We start from the raw sequence: 26774 nt of genomic DNA, 5'->3' as shown, positions 1-26774 counted from the left end.
ATCACTGAAGCAAAGTGACACTTTAAAATTCACAGTGGTAAAGAGAAAAGAAATTTTAGAAACAACTATTATTGCCTCTCCCAAACACTTAAACCATCTCATTAAACCCCTATTCCCAAGTGATTTCACCTTGTCAATAAATGTGGCCCTTAATTAGCAATAAGGTTTGCCTAGAGCAAATACAGAGTGACTAGATAAACCTAGGAGGAAAAAAGCAGGAAGAAACCTAAGAAGTATACTCATCAGCCCTGGAAGGGGTATGTTTCAAGGACTGACAGAATAAATGCCGTCTTTTTGTCTTCTAGGTAGGAAAAAAAAAAGGCCATTTCCTGGTAGGCAACATCCATGAAGAGGACCCACAACACCTGTAACTTCTCAACAGGCAGAGAAGGATCTGAAACAGCAATGGTGGTAGGGTAAAGGGCGATCATCCTGAGGATTAAGAGGGCATAGCTGGAGAATGTGGTTAGGGGGACCAGCCAACTTACTAATACAAACTGAATACTTGCACAGCTGCCAACTTTAAACCAAAGACAGTGCCCTGCATATGCTGTCCTAGGCCCAGAAGAGATTTATCCAGATTTTGAAATGATCTACCAGTAGTAGCCGAATCCCATGGGTAGAACAAGACAAGTTGGAATAAATTACGCTCTCAAAGTGGGGTTGCCTCTGAAAAAGAAATGGGGAATTTTCCATCTGACCAGCCAGATCCAGGTATCTGATCCTTATGGACCTTTCACAGACCATAACCCACTCATCCCAGCTGCTTTCTATGCGAGAGCACTATCCTGAAGAACATCACTCATAGCTGAAACTAGGGATCCTAATTTAGAGAACACGTGTACACTACCCATTAATAAAAGCAGAATGATAGGGAAAATGTTTCTTTGAGGAATGTGAATCTACTAAGGAAGAGGGTATTATGGAATAGTTTATTGGGATAATTTGCTTTTTTTTATTGGGCCAGGAAAATGAGACTTATGTCTCATTTTGTGTTTCGTATTTTGTTTTGTTTTATATTTTGTTTTGTTTTATATTGTGTTTTATATTTTGTTTTCTCTCCCTGATTTTAAGATAGTCATCCAGGTCTTCTTGTCTTGAGTGAGATTAGGCAATCTTATTTGGCCAAAGCAGCAGTTTTTTGAAGAGAATATCTCTTCTTGCCTTTTGTTTTAGAAAGCCTAAACTCAATGAGGGGATTCTCTGTTAGAGAAAAATAAGAGAGGTGGTGTCTTTGAGGGATAAAAAGTTTGCAAAGGATTCTTCCACTTCAAGAAAAATAAGAAAAAAATAAAGAGAGAAGGAAAACCCACCATGACTAGGAAGAGGACAGAAGTCTGAAGTTTCAATAAAGTAGAATGGGAACCTAACTCACTCTTCCCTCACAATTCCCCAGAGAAATAGCAAGATACAAGAAAGACTTGGCCACAGGATAAGCCCAGAAAGGCTGATTCTTAGGTCCTGGTCTTAACAAAGATTTCCATGTTCATGTATAGTATGCATCTGCCTCCAAGGGACCATCTGGGCTTACACAATCAGCACATGACTAGAAAGGAGTGTAGACTGAAAGACCCAGAGAAGCCTTCTTGAATATCCTGCTGCTTGTTTGGTGAGAGCTGGGAGGTACACAAGCTTCAATCTCATAACTGGTACTAATTTCACTATGAAGAGGAATTGGAGTCTGATTTAAAATTTACTTCAAGATGAAAGAAATATAACAGTTCTATGCATGCTTCATATCTGATGCATCTATGCTTTGTAATGGTATAGATGAGTTTAAAAAACGAAAACCTGTTAAAACAGTAAATGGAATATAAAATTGTGTATTTGTATCTGCATTTGAATCATTTTATTAAATTCCATACAGTGAACTAAAAATTCGAGCAGCTCTGTGGACTATATTTAAATAAGTTTCACAATACATAATATAGTCCCATTGATGTTTATGATGTATTGAGCTCATAAGTTTTACCACTCTGCATCACCAATGGCTTTTGCAAATACATAGTCTCTCCCTCCAAAACACATAACACCATTTTTCAAATAGAATTTCCATTTGTTCTTGCTTCGATGAATCTGGAGGAAGAAAAACATTCTAAATTAATTAGTTTTAAAGTCAAAGGGTTATCTACATTTCTTTGCACATTGCATGGGATTATTCTGACCCTGAATGGGAGTTTTTTTAAAAATAAGACCTCCTTAAGAGAGTTCATTCATTCATTCAGCAAATATTTGAGGTTTCTATGTGTCTGATATTGTTTTCAACACTGGATATATATCAATTTTAAAAAAGAAATAAATACTTTAAAAAAAAACAGGAAAAATTGTCTTTTAAGGGTTTACATTTTAATAAGGATGGAGGAAACAGAAACCTAATAAATACATGAATTATGTAGAATGTTAAAAGGTGATAACTGCTATAAAAAGAGAGCAAGGAACAGAAGATCACAGATACAGAGGTGGGGTTATGATTTTAAATATGGGAGTTAGAGTGGACCTGACTTATGAGGTAACATTTGAGCAAAGACTTGAAGGAGGCAAGGGATAAACCCAGGAAGATACAGACTGGAAAGCAATCCAGGCAAAGGAACAGAAGTACCAAAGGCCTGAGGAGGGACATGCCTGGAATGCTCAAGAACAGCAAAAAATTCAGTATGTCTGCAAAGGAATAAACAGAGAAGATGTAGTTAATATTATCACAAATTTTAAAAAGTTCTTCATTTTGAAGGAAAAAGTCACTATAATAAAGCACTGAGCAAGGTCTGAAGATATTAGCTTATAATCTATTAGATTCTATTGGCTCTTCTTTGAACCCAATAAGTCAGCCTAGATAAAGATCAAAAAAAAACTATGAAATCCTACTACCACAAGAGGTAAGAAATTATAAAATAATACTTCTGGGTAACCACAAGTGATTATGTATCTTAAAAACTGTAGAAATGTGGAATCTGAAATCGAGGATAAAAATTAAACCTAGTTGTTGACTGCAAATCATCAAATCAAAAAAGAGAAGTATATGACAAGTAGTCAGATGAATTTTGTGGAAGCATAAGAAAATATAAAGGATAAACCCCCTATTTGAGTGAAGAAAAAAGTCCTATTATGGAAAATTTCTTCTCAGAGTTTGCATATATCTCAAAAAGTCTCAACAGACAGTAACAACAGAATCCTGATCTCAGCAAAGTTGATAAAATCAGACTAGAATTAGGAGAACAACAATAGCAACAACTCATCGCAGTAGCTTTATCAAGTTACTATATTAAGTGACTACATTTATTCTAGAAATGCAAGGAAAGTTCAATATTAGGAGTTTATTAATATAAAAACTATATTGCTAGACCTAAGGGACAAATAATATATAATCACCTCCTATGATATTGGAAAAGCACTAGATAAATTCACACATTTTTAATTTTTCAACTCGAAATATGAATCAAAGACTATGTCCTACACACATACTCTTACCTCAGACTAAAAGCCATCAACCTAGTGCTTAGCAAGGAAAATTCTAAAAGTGTTCTCACTACGGTCAAGACATAGACAAGGATACCCACTGTTATCCAACTTTTCACTCCAGAGCTTCTAGCCAATGCAATTAGACAAGAGGAAGGTATAACTGATACCAGCCAATGCAATTAGACAAGAAATCGAGATATAAAAATTGGAAAGGATGAAATTTGCAGATGCAATGACCACACTGCATGAAAAATATATGAAAAAAATGTATGAAAAACCTAAGTTAATTTTTTAAATGACTAAATAAGAATTCAGTATTGATACAAAATTAATATATATAAATCCGTAGCCTTCATGTATATACATAACAGTTAAGAGTTATAAAGAAAGAGCCAACTTATCACAGCAACAAAAGATAAAATAGGTAGAAATAAACTTTAAAAATATTTGATCTACTGGCACCATTCAACACATTCTCCTGTTTGAAATATTTTCCTCTATTTGCTTCTAGTATATTCCTGGTTTTTCAGCTCTCTGGACACTCCTTAGTTTTCTTTATTGATTCCTCCTTAACTCTCTTATCTCTCAATTTTAGAGTACGACAGGACTCTTCTTTCTGTCTATATTCACTCTCTTGGTAATCTTAACTAATTTCATGACTTTAAATACCTTCTATATGCTGATGACACCCAAAATTTACATCTCCAGTTCACAACTCTCCCCTAAACTCCATATTTTCATTCAACTGCTTCAACATCTCTTCCTGCATGTCCAATAGATATCTCAATCAAGTTTAAAATTAGGACACTGGTCACCTCTCCACCAAACCTCACAGTCTTCCTCATCTCAATGGGGAATGGCCATGCATTCTTCTAAGTACTCAGGCCAAAAACCTTAGGGTCATTCTTTATTGCCTCCTACTTACAACCCATTTCCAAATCCATCAGTAAATGTTAGTTCTATCTACAAAGCATTTTCATATTCCAACCACTTCTACTACTCTTGTCTAAGCCACCATGCTCTCTCACCTGGATTAATGTGTCCTATAACTAGTTTCCCTGCTTTCACCCTTGTTCCCCTTCAGTCTATTATAAACAGGGTAGCCAGAGTGGTTCCATTAAAAACATAAACCAGATGTCATTTCTCTGCTCAAAACTCTCCAATGATTTCCCACCCAAAAACTAAAGTACTTAAAATGGACTATAATATTCTGCTCTTCACTTCACTTACTGCTCTGACCTCCTCACTGTTTCCTGAACACAAAGGTATTTGTCTGCCTCAGGACTTACATATTTACTGTTCCCATTGTCTGAAATGCTTACATCCAAATACCCTCATGGCTCATTCTCTTATCTCCTTTTGAGCTTTACCCTATTACATTCTCAATAAGGCCTCCCCTGGACATTCCATCTAAAATTACGACCTACTCCTCAGTATTATTAAAACACCACATTCTATTAATTTAATGTGATCTCAATGAAAATACCAACTGGTTGGTTTTGAAACAGACAAGCTGATTCTGAAGTCATTATGAAGAAATAAACAATAACATCCAGGAAAACTCTGAAAAAGAACATCTTGAAGAAGTACTAGCCCTACTAGATATTAAAAACCTCAATAAGTAAGTCAAGGTAGTACAGGCCAATGGACAAATCAATGGCGTAAAACAGAAAATCAGGAAGTAGACCCAAATACATATAGAAATTTGGTAGATGATAAAGAAATCATTCTCTTATCAGTGCAGACGAGATATACTTTTCAATAAATAATATTAGAAAAATTGGGTAGCCACCTAGAAAAAAAAAGTTGGAATCATATGTCACATTCTACACCAAGATAAAACAGGAAATTGATCATTTATTCTAAAATATAAAGATTAATATTTTAGTCATGACAACACTACACATACCTAATAAAGGAAATAGACCCCCCAAAAAAGACTTACATTTTTAAAAAGAAACCAAAGAAATTCTAGAAAAAAAAAACATGGATGAAGCCCTTCAAAATCTTGAGGCAAGAAAGAACTTTCTACTCATGATTCAAATTTCGGAAGCCATAAAAATAAAGGCTGACAAATTCAATATCTTCATGAAAGAAAGAAAAAGCATTGAAAGCAACTGAGGAAAAAGTATTTCTATATATACCAAGGGTAATTTTCCCCAAAACAATAGAGCTCTTAGAAATCAATAAATGAACCAATAATCCACTTTTTTTTAAATAGACAAAGATTATGAACAAGCAATTAATATAAAAGTAAATGTACTGTTACTCTCTTTAAAAAGACAAAGTGCAGAATACAGTGTTGTCTGGCTACCTTTTAGGCTTGTACTTGAATCAAGAAACTCTATATTAAGAAACTAATATAATTGGTTACTTATTTGTACTCAAAGCAGGGACAGGGAGCTGACAGGAAGCACAAATGGTGAAGGAGTGGGAACTAGACTTCTCATGGTATACCTTTATAGTGTTTTGTTGTTTTTAATTGTATGTATACATAATCAATTTAAGAAAAACAAAACATTCACAAAGATGGAGAGAGACAGAGATGCTGTGCTACAGACTTAGCAATTACTCACCGTACTAACACCCAAGGGACAAAGCCAGCTATAAGCAAAAGTTTGCTAAACTGTCAAATGAAGATGCAACATATGCAAATAGTTACACATTCAACTATAAACAGTGTCCTATTTATAGCATAAAATACTACTCTCTACAGTAAAAGGTTTTATTTCACCATTAATCTTTCCTATGATTTCTTTAACTTTTATATTCTTAGACATTCCCTGGGCTTCTTAATTCCCACTCAGCATGTTGACCAGTGACCTGCATTTAATCTTTTCTGGTAGCACATCATAATACTTGTAGGTTTTCCCAAATAGTTAATTTATAAATTTTAAAGGTAAATTCCATATGCTATTCAAAGTCAAAATGTACTTTAAAAAAATGTGTCTCAAAATTTAATGAGCATGCAAATCACCTTGAGGGGTGGGGGTCTTATTAAAATGCACATTCTGATCCAGTAATCTGGGATAGGACTCAAAATTCCACATTTGTAACACTCTCCCAAGGGAACTGATACTACTAACCTTCAAAACACACTTAGTAAAGCTCTTAAAAGACTACTGAAGAGTCTTTACTTGTGTCTTTCAATAGTACTTGAAACAAGGTAACCAATGACCAGAACTGGTAAGTTACTCTTTTATAAAAATTCACTATAACAGTGGTCCCTTCCACCCTACTTTGACCTTATAGATACATTTTCTTTACTAGCTATCTTCTGACTACATCAATCCCTTATAAAAACTTTTCAATGGTTCTTCAATGCCCTGGTTTTCATTAAAATTCTTAGTGCTATTCTTAAAATATTAACTAATTAGAGAGTACTCTCAGACAATTCAATTTGTTAACACTATATCTAATATCACTCCTTCTACCTACACCTCAAGATTGTTGTAAGAAGCAAAAGACAATGTATAAGAAAATACTTTGAAAAATACAAAGCACTATGTAATTAATTACAAGATATTTCCCACAACAAAGTACAACAAAGGATACTCTATCCATAATGATCCAGAAAGTACTTTGTACTCTATGGAGCATACATATAATTTAGTGCCTTAAAATGTTTTCTTCACAGAAGGTAACACTGTTTATTAAAAAAGTAAAATAAGTTTCAAACTAAGAACAGCCCCTTTTCTATTACATGTTCCTTCCTATGCTTATGTTTACCAGAATCTAAATTGCCTTTTTCTATCTGTATATAATGTTACAGGGAAGAAAATAATCTTATTTTTAGAGAAAAAGATTTATTTTTACAATTCAAAACACAATCCTCTGTTTCAGGTATATTGGAATTGTTACTGAAAAAAAGTCAAAGATGTAAATATGCATTAGTCATAGGGGAAATGCTAATCAAAAACACAATGAGGCACTACTTCACACCCACTAGGGTGTCTAGAATCAAAAAGCCAGATAATAAGTGTTAGTGAGAACGTAGAAGAACCTAAACCATCATACACTGTTGGAGGGAATTAAAAATGACACGGCCACTCTGGAAAACAGTTTGGTAGTTCAAACTATTATCACATGACCCAGGAGTTCCATCCCTAGGTATACACTGAAAGAAATGAAAACATATGTTCAAATGAAAAGTTGTATACAAATGTTTATGGCATCATTCTCAAGAGCCAAAATGTGGAAACAACCCAAATGTCCATCAACAGATGAATGGAAAAACAAGATGTGGTATATCCACTCAAAAAACTAGTATTCAGCAATAAAAAGGAATGAAGAACTGTTACATGATACAACATAGATGAAACTTTAAACACTGTATGAAGTAAAGAAGCCAGTCACAACAGACCACATATTACATGATTCCTTTCACAGGAAAATCCCAAATAAGGAAATCTACAGAGACAGAAAGTAAATTAGCTGTTCCTTAGGCCTGGCAGTGGGGATGGGGTTTCATTTTGAGGTGATAGAAATATTCTCGAACTGACCATGTTATTGGTTGCACTAAAAAACATTGAATTGCCTACTTTAAGTAAGTAAATTATGTAGTATATGAATTACATCTCAAAACTTCTAAAACAAAAATATGTAAATACACATGAATTAAGAACAAAAACTGACCATTCTATCACATAATAAGTTATAGTGTTCCTTTAAAAAGAAAACAGGAGTATTACATTTTAGTTGTTCAAGTTAAATTGCTACTAATTTCTAGGCTTGAAATCTGAGAGACACCTTCAACCCTCTCTTGTCGATCATTATCTAACACCCAATTAATCACCAAGTCCCATTGATTCTGCCATTATAACCCCTGACTCTTCCACAATCTACACTGCCACCCTTAGTCTGGTATCTGGGTACTTCATGTCTGTACTATCCTTGTTCTTACCATTTGCCTCTTCCAAATTAGAAAATATTGCCAGTTTTTAAACACAATTACACAATTACAATTTTCCCAGTAACATTCTTCGAAGGTTAATGTCCATCAAATCAAATCTGGATTTCTCCTTAGCAGGATTCTGGATTTTCCAATCTGCTCCCAACTCTGTTCCTCACCCAGCCTCATTTCCTAATACATCCAAAGGAGAGCACTTTAGTCAAGGCTGAGTTGTCCTTACACTGTCCCTTTTACATTCTATACACATTCATTTCTCTGCCTTTTATCAGCCTATTCCACTCTGAATGCCACTCTCCACACTTATCTATATCCAGCAAATCATTCAAGACCTATTTCAAAACCCCACATCGCCCACGAAAGATTTGTGGAGAACTCCAACTCCGAGTGATTTCTCGTATCTCCTAGTCACTTCTATGTCCTACTGTCCTGTGCCACATATTTTAGCCACTTATCTTAATATCTGATTTACCTGCCACATATTTTAGCTTTTGGTTTACCTGCCATCTTATTATACGCCATTCTATTATTCCATACAGAAATCTTGTTTCCAAAATATTGTTGCCTCCTTGAGACAAAGACTATCACTCTTTTTTTGTATAATTGAGACCACCAGCACAGTATTAGATCCAAAAAATACTCCAAAAACTTACAGAATTAGCTATTTCAAGATTAATTTAACTATGAACTATAATTCTCCATATTTCCCATTATTTTACATATAAAATTTCTACTATTAATGCAATTAATAAACCCAAAGTCTAAAAGGTGAATACAGTACCTTGTCATACTGACAGACGATTACATTATCTGTGTCAAACAGGTCTGGCGCATCCTGCTCACTAACATCATCTCCGGAATTTAAAGGGTCCTAATGATGAAAGATGGTTACATTAAGAAATTGAATCATGCTTTGAATTTTTAAAAGACAGACATATTTAAATAAAGGACACAGGCGAGACAGAATAGTAGTATACGTAAAAGTCAAATAGCCTGAGTTTAAATCCTAGTTCTGCCACTTAAAAACTACTGACCTTTGCCAAGTTACTAAAACTCCTCATGTCTCAGTTTTCTCATCTGAAAAATGAGGATAGTAACAAGACCCATAGAGCAGTAGGAATGTCAAATAACAAAAGGCAATTAAGATTTAATATGGTATCTGGAACATATGTAAAGCCACCATACATGACAGTTAATACTACTTACACGTTTCTTAATTACCATATTCCACAAATACTTTAGTGCATTTGTCAGGATTAAAGCAGATACTATATGTCTCTACTCTGACTGCCTTCTTTACCTCCATTCCCATCCCCTAAGCCTCCCATTATCTCTAGTTAAAACTAACAAATACAGTAGCTGAATCCTAAATTCTTAATACCAGTTTAAATGACAGTTTGAAAGTTTAAATATTAGTGTACAAATAAGTCTCATTTTAAAACATAGAGTTAATATTATTATTCCTCTTAATTCCAAAATATGTTAAAGTATAAATGTTATAAATTTAATAAAGAATTTGCAGTTCAAAAGTAATCCTCACCTCCTCCACAATGTCTATTTGAGGGTCTTCATTATCACTACTGTTGGCAGCTGAACCTCCATTTGATATACTGTCAGCTTCCTCTTCAAGTACCTTCAGGTCTCCTCCATCAATAATCCCTAGAAATTCATTCTCATCCACATCTCTTGAACTTCCTATTTCATCATTGGAAGATGTATCACCAGTTCCATCTATTTGAATTATTTCATTAACATCATCATCAGTTCCCTGAATGCTTAAATCCATCTGAGATTTAGAATCCTAAAAAAAAGAAATACGATAAGGTTTTTTAAGTAAAACAATGTGAATAAACACTGAATCACACATTAAACATCTCACGAGTGATCACTTGTTTCTTTTCTATAAGATGATGTTCCCTAATTTTGAACTTTAGAATACCCCCAGATTTCTATTTAAATAGGAATAATTTTTTAATTATAAAGTAAACCCACTTACAGTTATATGTTGACAGCAGATGAGTTCCCTGCTTTCAGATAATATTTACTAGTGTTTATTTACCTTAAATTTATATAGTACCTATTAGGTTTTTAACTATTTCGTATTATTTCAAACAGTAATTCGATGAAGTGAAAAGGACAAGTGACATCATGCTCAGTGGATAAATAAAAAATAAAAAAGGATTGTACTAACTGAAATAAGCCAAATACAAAAAGACAAATATAAATAAAAATTGATATAACTGGCAAAAGCAGACAAACCCAAAATTATAGTTGAAGAATTCAACATTCATCTCTCAGTAATCAACAGAAAAAGGAGACCAAAATTCAGTAAGGCTGTAGAAGACATGAACAGCGCAACCAACCAAATTAACCTAAGTGACATTCATAGAATGCCCCACCCAAAAATAGCCAAATGCACATTCTTTTCAAGAGCACACAGAACGTTCATCAAAATGGACCATACTCTGGACCACAAAACAAACCTTGGCAAATTTAACACACACAAACTATGTTCTATAAGCACAGAGGAATTAAACCAAAAATCAATAATAGAAAGATCTGGAAAATCCCCAAATATTTAGAAATTAAACAACACATTTCTAAATACTGTGAGTCAAAAAAAGTCACAATGGAAAATTAGATCATTTTAATTGAATGCAACCAAAACATAAAATTTCAAAACCTGTGAGATGCAGCAAAAGTAGTGCCTAAAGAGAAATTTATAGCATTACATTATACTAGAAAAAAAAGCAAGTCTCAAATCAACAGCCTAAAATTCCACCTTAAGAAATTAGAAAAAGACCAAATTAAGCTCATAGCGAACAAGGAAGTAATAAAAATAAATAAATAAATAAATAAATAAATAAATAAATAAATAAATAAATAAAATTGAAAGCAGAAAAAAATTAAATCAATTAGACTCTTTGAAAAGGAGTTCATTCTTTGAAAAAAAATCAATAAAATTGATAAGCCTCTTGCCAGGCCAACAGAGAAAGAGAGAGAGAGAATAAAAGATACTATTAGGAATTAAAGAAGGGGTGTTGCCACAGATCCTGAAGACACTAAGAGGATAGGAAATTGTCATTTGGGTTGCTATAACAAAATCCCATAGGCTGAGTAGCTTATAAACAATAGAAATTTACTTCTCATGAAGGCTAGGAAGTCCAAGATCATGGTACCAGAAGATTTGATATCTGAGAACTCATTTTCTGGTTAATAGATGGTGCCTTCTCATTCTATCCTCACATGGCAGAGGGCCCAGGGAGCACTATAGGGTCTCTTTTATAGGCCCTCTAATCCCATTCATGAGGGCTCCAAACTCATGACTTAATCACTTCCCAAAAGCCTTGCCTCCTAATTACCATCACCTATAGGGGTTAGGATTTCAATATATGAATGAGGGGAGTGCATAAACATTCTGGGTGATATAAGTAAATTAAAAAATTAATTTATGTCCATATAATAGAAATAAACAATTGTAAATTGACATTTTAAAACAGTACTATTTAAAGCAGCAAGAGAAAAGCAACTCATCATATACAAGAGGTCCTCAATAAGATAATAAGCAGATTTCTTAGTAGAAACTTTGAAGGTCAAAAGGCAGTGGGATGATATAAAGTCTTGACAGAAAAGACTGTCAACTGAGAATTCTATATCTGGCAAAACTGTCCTGCAAAATTAATTGAGAAATTAAAGGCATTCCCAGATGAAAGCTGAAGGGGTTATTACCACTAGACTTGCCCAATGATACTAAAGGGAGTCCTTTAAATTGAATAAAGCTACAGAGTAACTTGAAGCCATACAAAAATATAAAGTTCTCTCGTAAAGGTAAATACATGGACAAATATAAAAACCAGTATTATAATTTTAGTATGTAACTCTACATTTCATTCTATGAGATTAAAAAGACAAATGTATACAAATAATTATTACAAATCTATATGTAAATGTATATTAAGGGGTACACAATATATAAGATATAATTTGGGACATCGATAACAGAGTGGGGAAGATGAAGTTGAAAGGAGTTTTAATATGAGATCTCAGCTGAGTTGGTATCAGTTCAAATAGATTGTTATAACTTTAAGATGCTATAAGTAATCCCCATGGTAACCATACAAAATAATCTATAGTACATATACAAAAGGAAATAAGAGAATCAAAATTTGTCATTATAAAAAATCAACTAAACACAAATGAAGGCAGTAAGAAGAAATGAGGGACAAAGATGCTACAAGATGCCCAGAAAACACATAACAAAATGGCAAGGGTGAGTCCTTCCTTATTGGTAATCATTATAAATGTAAATAGATTAAACCACTCAAGCAAAAGACACAAATTGGCAGGATGGATAAAAAATGAGATCTAACTATATGCTGTCTACAAGAAACTCACTTTATTTCCAAGGACACGAAACCCTCTAAAAAATAAATAAATCAAAGAAGAAATAAAAAAAAAATCAAAAGAATAAAAATATGTCATCAAAATATAAACTATATTGAGATAAATGAAAACTAAAATATGAAAAACAAAACATGGGATGTAGCAAAAGCAATGCTAAGAAATTTAGAACTGTAAACGCTCATATTAAAAATGAAAAGGATTTCAAATTAACAACCTAAATTTACACCTTAAGAAACCAGAAAAAGAATAAAGCCTAAAACTAGCAGAAGAAAAGCAATAATAGCAATTAGGACAGAGATTAACAAAGTAAAAAATAGAAAAATAAAAAAAAAAACAACAGAAACAGGAGTTTATTCTTTGCAAAAGTCAACAAAATTGATAAATTTTTGCCTAGGCTGATAAAGAAAAAAAGAGATGACTCGAGTAACTAAAATCAGAAATGAAGAAACTTTACTACCAATTTCATACACAAATAAACAGATTTATAAGATAATACTATGAATAATTATATACCAACACATTTGATAACCTAGATGAAATAAACAAATTCTTAAAAAACACATAACCTAACAAGACTGAATCACGAATAAATAGAAATTCTGTATAGACCTATAACCAGTAAGGAGATTGAGTCGGTAATCAAAAATATCTCAGCAAATAAATGTTCAGAACTAGATGGCTTCACTAGAGAATTCTACCAAACATTTAAAAAAAAATGAACACTGATCTTAAAAAAAAAAAAAAACTCAACAATAACAGAATTCAATAGCACATTAAAAGGATTATATACCATAAGAGGAATTTGTTTCTGAAATCCAAGGATGATTCAATATATGAAAAATCAATGTAACACAACACATTAACAAAACAAAGGGGGGGAAAAAAAACACAATCACCTCAACTGATACAGAAAAAGTATTTGACAAAATTCAACATCCTTGCATGATAAAAAGCACACTAAGACCATAAGGAAATTGCCTAAACATAATAAAGGCCATTTGTGAGAAGCCCTCAACAGCATATTCAAAATGGTGAAAAATTAAAAGCTCCTCCTCTAAGATCAGAAACAAGGCAAGGATGCTCACTCTTGCCACTTTCATTCAACATAGTGCTGGATGTCCCAGCAAGGGCAATAAAGCAAGATAAAGAAATAAAAGACATCCAAATTAGAAAGGATGAGGTAAAATTACCTCTAAACAGAGGCAAATGACATGATCTTATATTTACAAAACCCTAGATTCCACACACACAAAAAAATTTAGAACTAATGAATAAATTCAGCAAAGTTTCAGAATACAAATACACAAAAACCAGTTGCATTTCTATACATTTACAATTAATAACCTGAAAATAAATTTAAGAAAACAATTCTATTTAAGATAAAATAGAATAAAATACTTAGGAGAAAACATAACCAAGGAGGCAAAAGATTGTTGGCTGAACATTAAAACTGCTAAAAGTAATTAGAGAAGACATAAACAAATGGGAAGACATTCTATGTCCATGGGTTAGAAGCATTTTGGTAAGATGTCAATACTACCTAAAGCTATCTAACAGATTAGGTGCTAACTCTTATCAAAATCCAAATGACATCATTTATATAAGCAGGATAATCCACCTTAAAATTCATATGGAATCTCAAAAGAAGAAACAAGTTGGAGGTCTCACATGACCTGATTTCAAAACTTATTTTAAAAACTATATGAGTCAAAACAGTGTGGTATTGGCATAAAGAGAGACAACAGACTACTGAAATAGCCCAAAAATAAACCCCAAATATATGGACTAATTATTTTCAGCAAAAGTGATAAGACCGTTCAATGAGAAAGAAACAGAAGTTTCAACAAATGGTGGTGGGGAAACTAGGAATCCACATGTAAAAACAATGAAGTTGGACCCTTAGTTGATATCATATATGGAAATTTACTCAAAATGGATTAAAGACTTAACCATATGAGAAAAAAGTCATAGAAGAAAATCTTCATGACATTGGATTTGTGAATAATTTCTTAGCTATGACACCAAAAGCACAGGCAAAAAATATTTGATAAAATGGATTTCATCAAAATTAAAAACCTGTGTGCATCAAAAGACACTATCAACAAGGTGAAAAGGCAAACCATAAAAGGGGAGAAATATCTGCAAATCATACATCTGATAAAGAGTTAACATCCAGAATATATATAAAGAACTCCTACAAACAACCTGATTTTAAAATGTGCTAAGGACTTAAATAGACATTTCTCTCAAATATACAAATGGCTAATAAGCACATGAAAAGATTTTCAGTATCACTAATCATTAGAGAACTGCAAATCAAAACCATAATTAGATACCACCTAACATCCATTAGGGCGGCAACTATCAAAGCATAAAACAAAGTAGCAAGTGCTGGCAAGGATGTGGAGAGATTAGAACACTTGTGCATTGCTGGTAGGAATGTAAAATGGTGAAGCTGCTGTAAAAAACAGTATGATACTTCCTTTAAAAAAGTAAAAATAGAATTGCCATATGACCTAGCAATTCCACATGTGGCTGTACACATCAAATAATTGAAAGCAGGGATCAAAGAGACATTTGTACACCCCAGTTCATAGTAGCATTAGTCACAAGTGCCAAAAGGTATAAGCAACTCAAGTGTCCCTGAATGGACAAATGAATAAACAAAACATGGTAAATACATAAATAGAAGGGAACATTTAACCTTAAAAAAGAAAATTCGGACTCGTTACATGAAGACTGAAGATATTATTCTGTGTGAAAAAAGACACAAAAAGATAAATGCTGTCCAAGTCTACTTATGTGAGATACCTAAAATAGTCAAATTTATAGAGTCAAATTCATCAAGTAGAATGATGGCTATCAGGGAAACAGGGTGAGTGAGGAAAGGGGAGTTATTTATTTATGAGTATGGAGCTTCAATCTGGGAAAATGTTCTGGAGATGGATGGTGGTGACAGTCACACAACGATGTGAATTCACTTACTGCTACTGAACTGTACAGTTAAAAATGGTTAAAATGGTAAATTTTTACTATAGAAAAAAAGAACAAAATCAGTAGTGATAATTGTCAGATGAGTAATAACACTGACACAGAGTGCTGGTAGCAGGAAAAACTGGCACACCTCTTTTGAACTATTTAGAACCATGAAAATTTTTACAGTTTTTCTCAATAATCCTACCTTTGAAAATGTATTTTTAAAAACAGTGCAAATGAAGCTTTAAAAAGGAATAAAGTTGTAACTTATGGTGGCATTTTTAGTACTATTTATAATAGCACCCAAAACAATGAAATACTTAGATTAAAAAAAAACAAAACAAAACATTATCTGTATGTTGAGAACTACAAAACAATCAGAAAAGTCCAAGAACTAAATAGACAATGTATTGTGAAGATATCCATTTTCTCCTTGTTGATCTATAGATCTAACACAACCCGAATCAGAGTCCCAGCAGCTTTTTTTGGTAAAAATTGACAAGCTCATTCAAACATTGACACAGAAAAGCAAGGGAATTCGAATAACCAAAACAACTTTGAGAAAGAACAAAATTGAGACTCATCCTCTCTGATGTCCAGACTTACCATAAAGCTACCATAATTAAGACAATGCAGTACTAATGCAAAGACACAAGAATTAATGAAACAGTGAAAGTCCACAAATAAACCCACACTCATATGGTAGGTGATGTTCATTAAAAGTGTTTTAGAAACTTAGTAAGCTTTATACAATGTAAGTCTTTTCAACAAGTGATGCTAAAACAATCAAACACCTATATACAAAAAAAAAGAAAAAAGAAAAAAAAATCAACCTAAATCCTAACCTTGCACTATATACAAAAATTACCCCAAAATGGACCACGGTATTAAATGTAAAATCTATAAAATTTTTAGAAGCATAAGATCTTTGCAATCTTTGGTTAGATAATATACATGAAACAAAAATCAAGAGGAAAAAAATAATAAATTAGACTTTATCAAAATCAAAAACTTCTCTCCAGAAGACAATGAAGCAAGGATGTGAAGCAACTACAAAACTTACACATGGCTAGTTGAAATGCAAATCCCACCATACACTGCTAATGGAAATACGGCCACTTTGCAAATGAGCTTGGCAGTTTCTTATGAGCCTACAGGTACCAAATGATCTAGAAATCACACTCCTAGATATTTACTCAAAAGAAAAGAAAATCTCAGTCCACAACAAAAACCACCTGCATGTGACTGTTTTTAGGAGCTTTATTCACAAATGCCAAAAACTGCAAACAACCCAAACGTCCAAATGGTGAATGCATAACAACTGTAATACAATGAAATATACTGATATAAAGCAACAACATGAATGAATCTCAAATGTATTATGCTAAAGGCATATATGATTCAATTTGTTAGACATTCTGGAAAAGCCAAGCCTACACCAAAAGTTAACAGAACAGTGAATGGACTGCTAGGGACCAGAGATTGAGGGAGGGAATTGACTACAAATGGGCATGAGGGACTTCTTTGGAAAGTTCATACGGTTATTTGGCTCCAACATCCTTTTCCAAGATGGTAATTTGACCAAAATAACCAGCAGTTTTGCAGTAATATCCATAATTGATACTGTAGGACCATGAATAGAAAGATTTAAGTCTTTCATATGGCCAAACATCCACTATGTAGATCATCAATTGAACTCCTCCAAGTCGTTGAGAGGGTTTTAAATATCTCCCAAATGATCAATCGAGCATTGTCCTTTGAAAAGCCTGAAAAATTCTGCATGAAGAATTTAACATTTTGCCCACACTTTCTGACAAATGTCTTGAAAAAGACAATAATTCAATACCTTCGTTCTAAATATTTGAGTTTCATAGCAACCAATGAGACTTCTTTTTGAATTATTGGCTGTATCTTAGCATTAATGCATGCCAATGTGCTGAAATAGATAGCAATGCTCTCTTTATTGAAGCAGCAAAACCATATGTCACCAAGCATCTCAGGAGCACCATCATTAATGTAGAGAGCACCAAATTCAGCTAAGGAAAAAAAACTTTTCATTATTACCAAGATGTTAATATCCATTTCCAAAAAAAAAAAAGTCTCACAACGTAGGAATTTTTTGATGGTGCCAATGTGCAAATAATGATTAAAATCAGATGCTGGCTGCCCTGAGCAACACTAGTATTTTTATCTAGAACGTTAAAGGAAAGTCACTGCTGATTCTTCTATTGATTCTGGCTGAATGTGAAGAAATGTCAACAGCTCTTGTGTGGATGACATCATCTGACAAAGGCATTGCTTCAGTCTTCTCTCTCTGCTCTAAAACAAACCAGCTAAACGATTTCCAAGGTTCTCAGTATCATCACGGGCTTATCAATTGTACATGGCTCCTGTAGCTGAATAGTAAATAAGTAAATGCATAGGATGCTACAAAATTAAGCTTTGTTTGTCAAATCCAGCTTCCAATCTTCCCAATTTAAGATATACTCTTAATGAAAGAACCATATATTTCCAATGACTGCTAAGGCCTAACAGAGGCCTTATGTGAGAATGAATATAAATCAAGAGAAACTGAAGCTATAACATAGTTTCTGTTCACATTATAAAACGAAACTATGTGAAATTCAGTTGCCTATAATCATTACAGCAAGGCAAATCTCTAATTCTTAACAGAAATGTAATCCAGTTATCTACCATAACAGCAATAATGATTTTATGTTACCTGACCATGTACGTTAGCATCCCATGCCACTCTACTCTTATTTGGCATGAAATATACCTTAACATATTATGACAAATACAAAAACTATGTTGTTAAGTTGGCTTTTTTCCTTTAAAGAAAGAAAAACACCACACATCTGGTTTAAAACTCTCTGATTTAGATATTAATTTAGGAGTGGCATACGGTGACTCAAAATATATTTGCCCAGTTAACTGGATTCTGAATTCAAATAACTATTAATAAATTTTATCTTTTAGAAGAATCTCAGAATGGATTTGAAAGAAAAAAAAAAGCTCTTACTTGAAGTCATATATTCCCAATCTCCTCACTCTGTCCATTTTTCATTCATACACTGATTTTGAGCTAGATAAGTGGTTCTTAATCTTAACTACACATTACAATCACCTCAGAAAGCTCTTAAACAGTAATGAGTGGACTCCACTCCAGAATGGGATAGACCTGAACATTTTTTAATGCCCCAATGACTCTAATATTTAGCTAGAATTGAGAAGTACTGAGCCAAATAATCACAGAGCCTGTTCTTCAAAAGCTTAAAGTCTAGTATACATGACTAGATACTAAGTGAACAGATTAATGTACCCCTCAAAGCAAACAGAACACTTTAGTGTATCTTAACTACATAACAGAAACATGCTTAAGGTGCTATAACACAGAAGATACATCCAATCTAGTAATGAAGGGGAAAGGGGAAGTAAAGAGGAATTAGAGTGAGATTTCTGAAGGAAGTGATAAATGGATAAGTAGGAATTAATCAGAGGAAAGGATAGTGGGGAGAAAATCCAGGCACCAAGCAGAGAGGATAGCAGAAGCAAAAAGAGAGGTAGGAAACAAGGTCAACAGATTTGCTTACAGTCTGGTGTTCACATATTTAGTAGGCATGAATGAAGTACGAAACTCTGGCGGAGAAAGAGTATAGAGGTCCTTGCATGTCAGTGACGAGCTAAGCAGGCTGCATTTTGGGTAAATCTCCGGTAGCCATGAGGAACAGAAATAATAGCTAACAGGCAGTATACTGCTGAGCACTTTGCATTATCTCATGCAATCCTCACACCACAACTCTGTGGTAGATATTAGTATCCTTACTTTACAGATGAGGAAACAGTAACTTGTCCAAGTCACAGGGATAGAGAAGGGATTCGAAATAATTTTGATTCTTGAATCCTAAGCCTTTAACCTTTAAGATGGATGGATTCAGAGGAATGGTTTGAGAAACAGCAAAATAAACTACCTAGGTAACTATTATGTTATCCCAAAAGAAAGAAGGGAATGAAATTCTGACACGTGCTGCAAGATGAAAGAACCTTAAAAATATTATGCTAAGTAGAATAAGCCAGTTGTAAAAAAAACAAATATTGTATGATTCCACTTAAGAGGTACCTAGAATAGTCAAATTCAGAGATAGAAAGTAGAAGTTACCAGGGACTGAATGGAGGGGGTAGGGGGAAAGTTACTGTTTAATGGGTACAGAATTTCAGTTTGAAATGAAAATGTTCTGGAGATGACAGTGGTGAGGGTCATATAACAATGTGAATGTCCTTAATGCCACTGAACTGTACACCTAAAAATGGTTAAACATTAAATTTTATGACATATATTTGCCACATTTAAAAAATCATTTTTAAAATCACATGATGTAAGAAGAATAAAGGGAAAGAAGAGCCAAATGCTAACTGTAGTCCTTAGCTTGGGACACCAGGAGGGCAGTGGCACCATGCACTAACTCTTGATGAGAAACAAATTACTGTGACATTCCAGTAATTCTAGAAGGCAAACAGACACAAAAATGAAACCCAGAGGAGTAACAGGGTTGGAAGTGTAGTCAACAAACAGGTGGTTGTTAAAACCAAGATAATGCCTGAGACTACCCAGGGAAAACAAGGAGAGAAATGAGCTGAGGATAGACTCTTAGGAAACAGGAAGGGCAGACAAAGAGGAGGAGCTCATGAAAAAGATTAATGGATGCAGTCAGAAAGGTAAATATTTAAAAGATAAGGCAGCAGAAATGACAATATTTAGAACTGGGGCAATGAGGATGGTTGGGGAGGGCATGTAAGAGATAAAAAGAAACTAAAGAAGATATACTAGCATACCCATTTCTCTGTTAATCCTATATTTGGAGTCCTAAGAAAGAACTGAATTTCTAGTTCCCTATGGCATTAAAAGATTAGAGAACAAAATTCCCAGACTGAGAAAAACTTAACATAGTCACCTACACTTTAAAATAGGAGAACATCAAAAAATATCAGGAATATATTTTATGAAACAGTAAGAATGTTAAATTAACATAGAAACTTTAAGATTTCTGATCATCTACACAGGAAAGGTAAACAATTATTGCTAATTGTAACTTGTTTTAATCAATAAGACCTTTTGAAAAGCTACTTATAAAAAAGCAATCATTTTTTTTGAAAATTATATCAGAATAAACTTTACTAGATTATGAACTATTTGATTTTATCCTATTTCAAATTAATTTTTTAAATTTTATAAATACTTTTAGATATTTGAATTTTTGTTTTAACCATAGATCTATTTTAATACTAACAAGTTATATGAAAAGTTACTCAATATATCACATGTCCATAAAGTACAATAGCGCTACTATACAGCTTATTATGGTGCCAGAAGCTATTAAAAACTCTAATAATTCTAAAAATTATGAGATTGGTTTTATGTCAGGTTCTGAAGATAATTTCAGAGAGATTACTTGTAAGTGGTAAATCTGGAATTTGAACCTATTTTGGCTCCAAAGCTTAAGTTCCCAATGACTATTCCCTAAACAATCCTTGATTAATCTCCCTTAACTAATCTATTTCCCCATATCAGAACAAAGTACAAGTTGACATCTAATAAGTAACATCAGAATAAGTCCTTGAATTATCAGTTTTTGAATCATCAAAAATTTGCAAAGCTCAGAGGCCAGAAGAAAAATGCCTCCAAAAGTTTTAAGTGATGAACATATTTTCAATGTAGCTATTTTACCTCAAAGCCAAATGTTTCACAATGTAAGTTCAGCCCATTTTTCTTACATTTTATCTATTATGTAGAAAATGAAGAAATAACTCAAAAAACATTTTAATCTGAATATACTAAAACTAAACCAGAAACAGACTTGCTAAAAGACTGAACCGGCTTCATCAAACACCTGAAATATTCTAATATAGGTTAAATAGTTTCTAATAGTCATTTTCTTTGTTGGTTATCCTTCACTGTACCCTATAGTTTTTCTTTTCTACCTAGGAAAATGTTAAGGTAGCACTTAACTTTCCATTGCTACAGATTGGTGCAGTAGTTCTAGAGGACCACTAAATCACCAGCTAGAGACACAAACCATTAATTGTACATGTCACTAAAAATTGTATAAAATGGAGTTAGCTGTAAGATATATTTGTAAGAATAAAAAATAAAATTTTTAATTTTACCATCCAAAATTCCCCATGAATCTTTGTCATCACTATTTCCTTGGAAATTAAAACTTATTTTCAGTATAGAAATTTAACTAGAAGCTATTTTTCAATGTTTGAATTCCAAAAGAAATTAACTAGTATTTTAGCAAACAATGAGAAACAAGATATTACTAGAAGATAATTTCTCAGGTAGGAAAAAATTTTATATAGAAGTTTAGGAAAATTAGGTAGAGCAAGAAAAAAATACTTTGGACCTCTTTCGTATATTAAGTGTGACAATGAATTAACCTCAAAATATTCATTTAATTACTATGATGGATTCTCACAATGTAAGGGAGAGATAAAATAGATTACCTTAAATGAATGCATTAAAAAAAAAAACTTCTAATTCTAATTCATTAATTAAAAATAAAAATTTTAGTCTACAGCCATTCCACCCTGAACAAACCCAATCCTGTCTCATCTCGGAAGCTAAGCAGGGTTGGGCCTGGTTAGTACTTGGATGGGAGACCACCTAGGAAAACCAGGAACTGTAGGCATAAAAAATAAATAAGGGATTGTAAAATGACAAGGGCCTTGCAATCTGTGAGGTCAACCAAGGGTTGCCTCGCCTAGAAAATAAAAAATTTAAAATGCTGAGCATGAATACTTTATAACTGTTATAATAAAAACAATTTTAAAAAATCTTCTAAAGGAAAAAACAAAACATACACTTCTGAGTCACCTTACACCTTAAAAAACTCAGGATGTCATCATTGGCCACTGTTTATCCCCTAACACTATTAAATTAAACACAGAACTACCTTGTCTGAGACAGATAGACTGCTGGGCTCCTCTATACGTCTTGGCTGCTTTACACAATCATATCCAAAAATCCTATTTTTAAGAACATGAAGCTGAACATCAGACATGTGCTGGTGCTGAGCCCCCTGAAGGCCTGTGGGCAGGGGCCCACCATGAAGATTTTGAGTCACGTTAGCTGAAACATGGAGCAAAGGCCCCACGTTAGCAACCGTTTGAGAGACCTGTGGAGGAAAAACGACACCTGGAAGACTGACATACTGAGAGCCCTCTGGCTGACTCAGCAAAGCTTCAGACATTATTTTATGTTCATTTCCAGGAGTTATGAGTATATCACTGGTGGCATTTTCTAAAGGCTTCCTATCCACTGTCCCAGAATGAAGAATTGTGGGTTGTTGGAACACAGTTTCCATTCTCTGTGATTTTTCAGTAGCCGCTTGAAGAGAACACGGGTTCAATCGTGGAACACTGGTCTGTATTACTGAAGGTTGCCCAAGCTGTTGAAATACTTGAATTGGATGCTGAAGAATACTTGCTCTTCCAGAAGCCTGTGTCACCATAATTGGTACATTGACTTTATAAAGGTGACCTTTAAAAGGAGATATCAAAAAAAAAAAAAAAAAATCAAAACCGTAATAATAATAATAGAATCCTAATCACCTTTAAAATAAAATCTTACAACAGGTCGGGGAAGAAATATATCTATAATGTTAATAGCGGTTATCTCTAGGAGTTTCTTTTATCCTTCAGAGTTTTTGTATTTTCTACAATATATATATTACTCAATTTCCAAAATTAAATGTCTTGCTTTGACTCTAGCCTTTTCCCAATATTGCTTATATGGCACACTATGAGATACAAACAGGCCACCAATATTTACTCCATGAACCTTTCCCATTGTTTGATAAATTGCAGTGTTACCAACCCAAATAGGGATTTTAATTAATAATCATAGAGAATATATTTCATATATTTAAAATAAAAGATACCATATAACCATTATAAGTCTGCCCCCCCAAAAATTAATAATTTCAAAAGTTATCAAATTTCTCCCCTTCCCCTTAAAATAAAACAAAAAAGAAGAAATTTATTTTTTGAGCACTAGGTGCTTTGCTTAAAATTTGCAACAACCAAAAGAATAGGTAGGATTCTCTTTCAAATCAAGAAAAAGTACTTTGAAAAGCAGAACTTGGGTAATCTCCAAACATTTTGGATATTCTTTCTAGTATGCCATACACTATCCAAAAGAAAGGAGGCAAAAGTTGATCCATTTTATCTTTAGTTTTTGTTGATTAGAACTAGCAGGGATACAGATATGTTATTTTGTAGTTGTCAAGATTTAGATAACTGACTTGAATTACAGAAAACATATAAAGCATCCTATACAATGCTGGGAATGAAATACTAGACAAGCCAAGTATAGTTATCTTTCATGGAAGATTGCCTTCATAACAATAACCACCATTTATTATTACTTTTAAAGAAAGCTTTATTAAAAGTTCCTATAACTTCAATAACGTCTGGAATGAAGTTTATTAAAAATTGTGAAAATTAACATCAAGCAATCGATACCAATGCTAAAAACATTTTTAGGCTATACTCTTACCAGATGCAGTCTGTAGTGCCACATCTGCAGGAACATGAATAGGATAACCAGGAAAAGTAAAGTTTGCACTGGAGTTTGAGGCACCCTACATGACAAATTTATATTAGAAAGTTAGAGAAAAGCTTTACTTATATTTTTCCCTGATCTCGTAGGGGGTCAAAAAATGTTTCAAGACAGCAATTTGATAACACAACATTACATTTGAGTTCTTTGAATAAAATGGCTTTTTTATATTCTATTTAAATCATCTCATTAAGGATAAAAGGAATTTTGTTCTATGGCAATGAAGCCATTAAGTCTTAAACAGTATGAACACTGACTCATAACACTTGCACACTACATAGCTTTGCCTTGGCCACTGATATGTCAAATATAAGAACCACAGCCATTTATAGGAGATCTCTACTTTGTATGTTGATCATGAATGGTATTTTAAAGTAGATAATACAATAGTGTATAATTTTTACTTTGGAATAATTAAACCTTAGGGTTTCAATTTTTTTAAATATTAAATCAAAAGACAAAGAAACATTTGGCCTATCAGACCTGCAAAAATTTAAAAGATTAATAATATTCAATGTGGGTAAGGACATGATAAAAATCAATTCTTTCAGACCACTGCTTGTATGAGCATATATGTTACAATTCTTTTGGAGGGCAATTTTTCAATATATACCATGCATGATCTTTGACCCAGAAATGCTACTTCTAGAAATTCATCCTGATTATCACACAAATACACAAAGACATATCTACAAATATAATCAATGGAATGTTATATTAGGGAAAACAACTAATAATAATTTAAATGTCCATCAATAAAAGATTGGTTAAACTGTGATATATCCACTAAGGCTAATCAATATTTAACTGGCACGAAAAAAGGGTCCATTTATATTACTAAGTTGAAAAAAAAGAAATTACAGAAACAGTACAGAGAATGATCCTACTTTCACCCTGAAAATTAATATAACTTCCATGAAAGAAATCTAGATGGATATATATCAAACTATGATAACAGTTCACTTTGGGTATAATACTACAAGGCTCTTTTACTTTCTACTTTATAAATTTGTTTGTTTTTACTTTTTAAAGGTATATTATTTCTTTAATTAGGACAGAAGGTATTTTCAAGAATTTCAAAGACAGATATTTCATTAGTCTCTTTTCAAAAGTAGCACCGTTCTTCCCAAAAATCCTGGAAGGGGAATGGAAGTGTGGTTGTTTGTTTTTAAGAAGAAAAGGAAATAAGTAGACCCTTTTACCCTAGAAAGGTAGCTCATGAGCAGAAAGAACATGAAAAACAGTTAGTAGATTATATACCATCAGTGCCACAGAAGAAAGGTTAAAAAGTGCTATTTTTCTCCACCCCAAAACTACTCAATTTTCAATATGTAAGTTTTAATTTTACTTTCTGCCCCCTAAACCTAGGTGGGGAGAATCTATTCTTTAACCTCTATTACACAAAAGTAAAAAATGACCAAAATATTCCATTTAAATCAAAATAACTATGATATACCTCAACTCTGGGGTGGAGGAGGGATCAAGAAAAAAAAACACACAATATCAAAACAATAGGATCCAAATATATAACATTATATACAGTGTATTAAAATGTCATACAATGTAACTTCAGAAATTTCCAAAACCTGGCAGTCTTGGAAGATGCTAACAACTGCTCTGGAAGATAGGAAAAGCTGGTAAGAAAATGTCAATTCTAGAACTCCTGAGTTTTTGGCAACATTTATGTTACAGAAGCTATTTCTGTCTCCCCATCTTTTATCACATCTTTTCCTATTCAACTGGAAGATTAGGAATTATATCTATGCCCAGCCTTATGCCACCATTGACTAAAAGTGGGGCATGTTTTTGAAATATATCTTTAAAAAGCTACATACCAGTTCTGCTGTGGTAAAACTGGGAAGAGTTCTACCAGCAGGAATAACTAACGATGCTGCATAGAAAACAAAATAGTTACACATTCATTAGAATTTATCGATTTAATAAAATTGCTAAGTATAGCTTATTTTTTAAATGATTTTTATCATTAACATGTTTGACCATGGTGAATTCTAAACTTCTTGATTCCAAAAGAGGTGAAAGTATTTAATTATATTTTCTCCAACAATTTTAAAGATGTTACAACTAACTTATTTTAAATACTAAAAGAAATTATCTCATTGTAATCAAGTATGCTGTACTATAGAAATCCATAACAAAATACCTAGGTTGTCGTTAGTAAGTCAGCATCACACTAAATCTCCATCAAATTTTTTCACAGGGGAGAAAAAGTAATATTTGCTAAAGTGCCCATTTCCAAGTGACTATACTAATGAGCAAAAATACATAACCCAACATTAACTATTCTAAATTTTATAGATTCAAAACAAATTTCAATTTATTCATTTTATGAAAAAAATTTTACATTCCTTTAGCCGAGTAAACAAACATGGCTACATGGTTTTAGAAATA

The 26774-nt window shown here is 33.0% G+C and overlaps 1 protein-coding gene and 1 pseudogene across 8 annotated transcripts in view; one reads left to right on the top strand and one right to left on the bottom strand.

Moving 5' to 3' along the window:
- Positions 1–26774, bottom strand: part of GTF2A1L (general transcription factor IIA subunit 1 like) — a 495737-nt gene that overhangs the window by 459110 nt on the left and 9853 nt on the right. For 7 of the 8 annotated variants that reach the window (XR_004952123.1, XR_004952124.1, XR_004952125.1 and 4 more), the window contains exons 4-8: positions 26201–26256; positions 24303–24387; positions 22699–23285; positions 9906–10166; positions 9147–9236 (exon numbers count right to left, since the gene is read on the bottom strand). Coding sequence is in view for 4 of the 8 variants with exons in the window: in XM_036224896.1 (XP_036080789.1) it covers positions 9147–9236; positions 9906–10166; positions 22699–23285; positions 24303–24387; positions 26201–26256 (1079 nt within the window). In the remaining 4 variants the exon portion in view is untranslated. Of the gene's footprint in view, positions 1–1822; positions 2077–9146; positions 9237–9905; positions 10167–22698; positions 23286–24302; positions 24388–26200; positions 26257–26774 lie in introns of those variants that run through there. The other variant, XM_016137128.2, reaches the window with a different exon arrangement.
- Positions 22316–22434, top strand: LOC118606031 (annotated as a pseudogene).

The sequence above is a fragment of the Rousettus aegyptiacus genome, unplaced genomic scaffold (assembly GCF_014176215.1).
Source record: "Rousettus aegyptiacus isolate mRouAeg1 unplaced genomic scaffold, mRouAeg1.p scaffold_m13_p_7, whole genome shotgun sequence".
Taxonomy (NCBI): Eukaryota; Metazoa; Chordata; class Mammalia; order Chiroptera; family Pteropodidae; genus Rousettus; species Rousettus aegyptiacus.
This window is presented reverse-complemented; position numbering and strand designations above follow the sequence as displayed.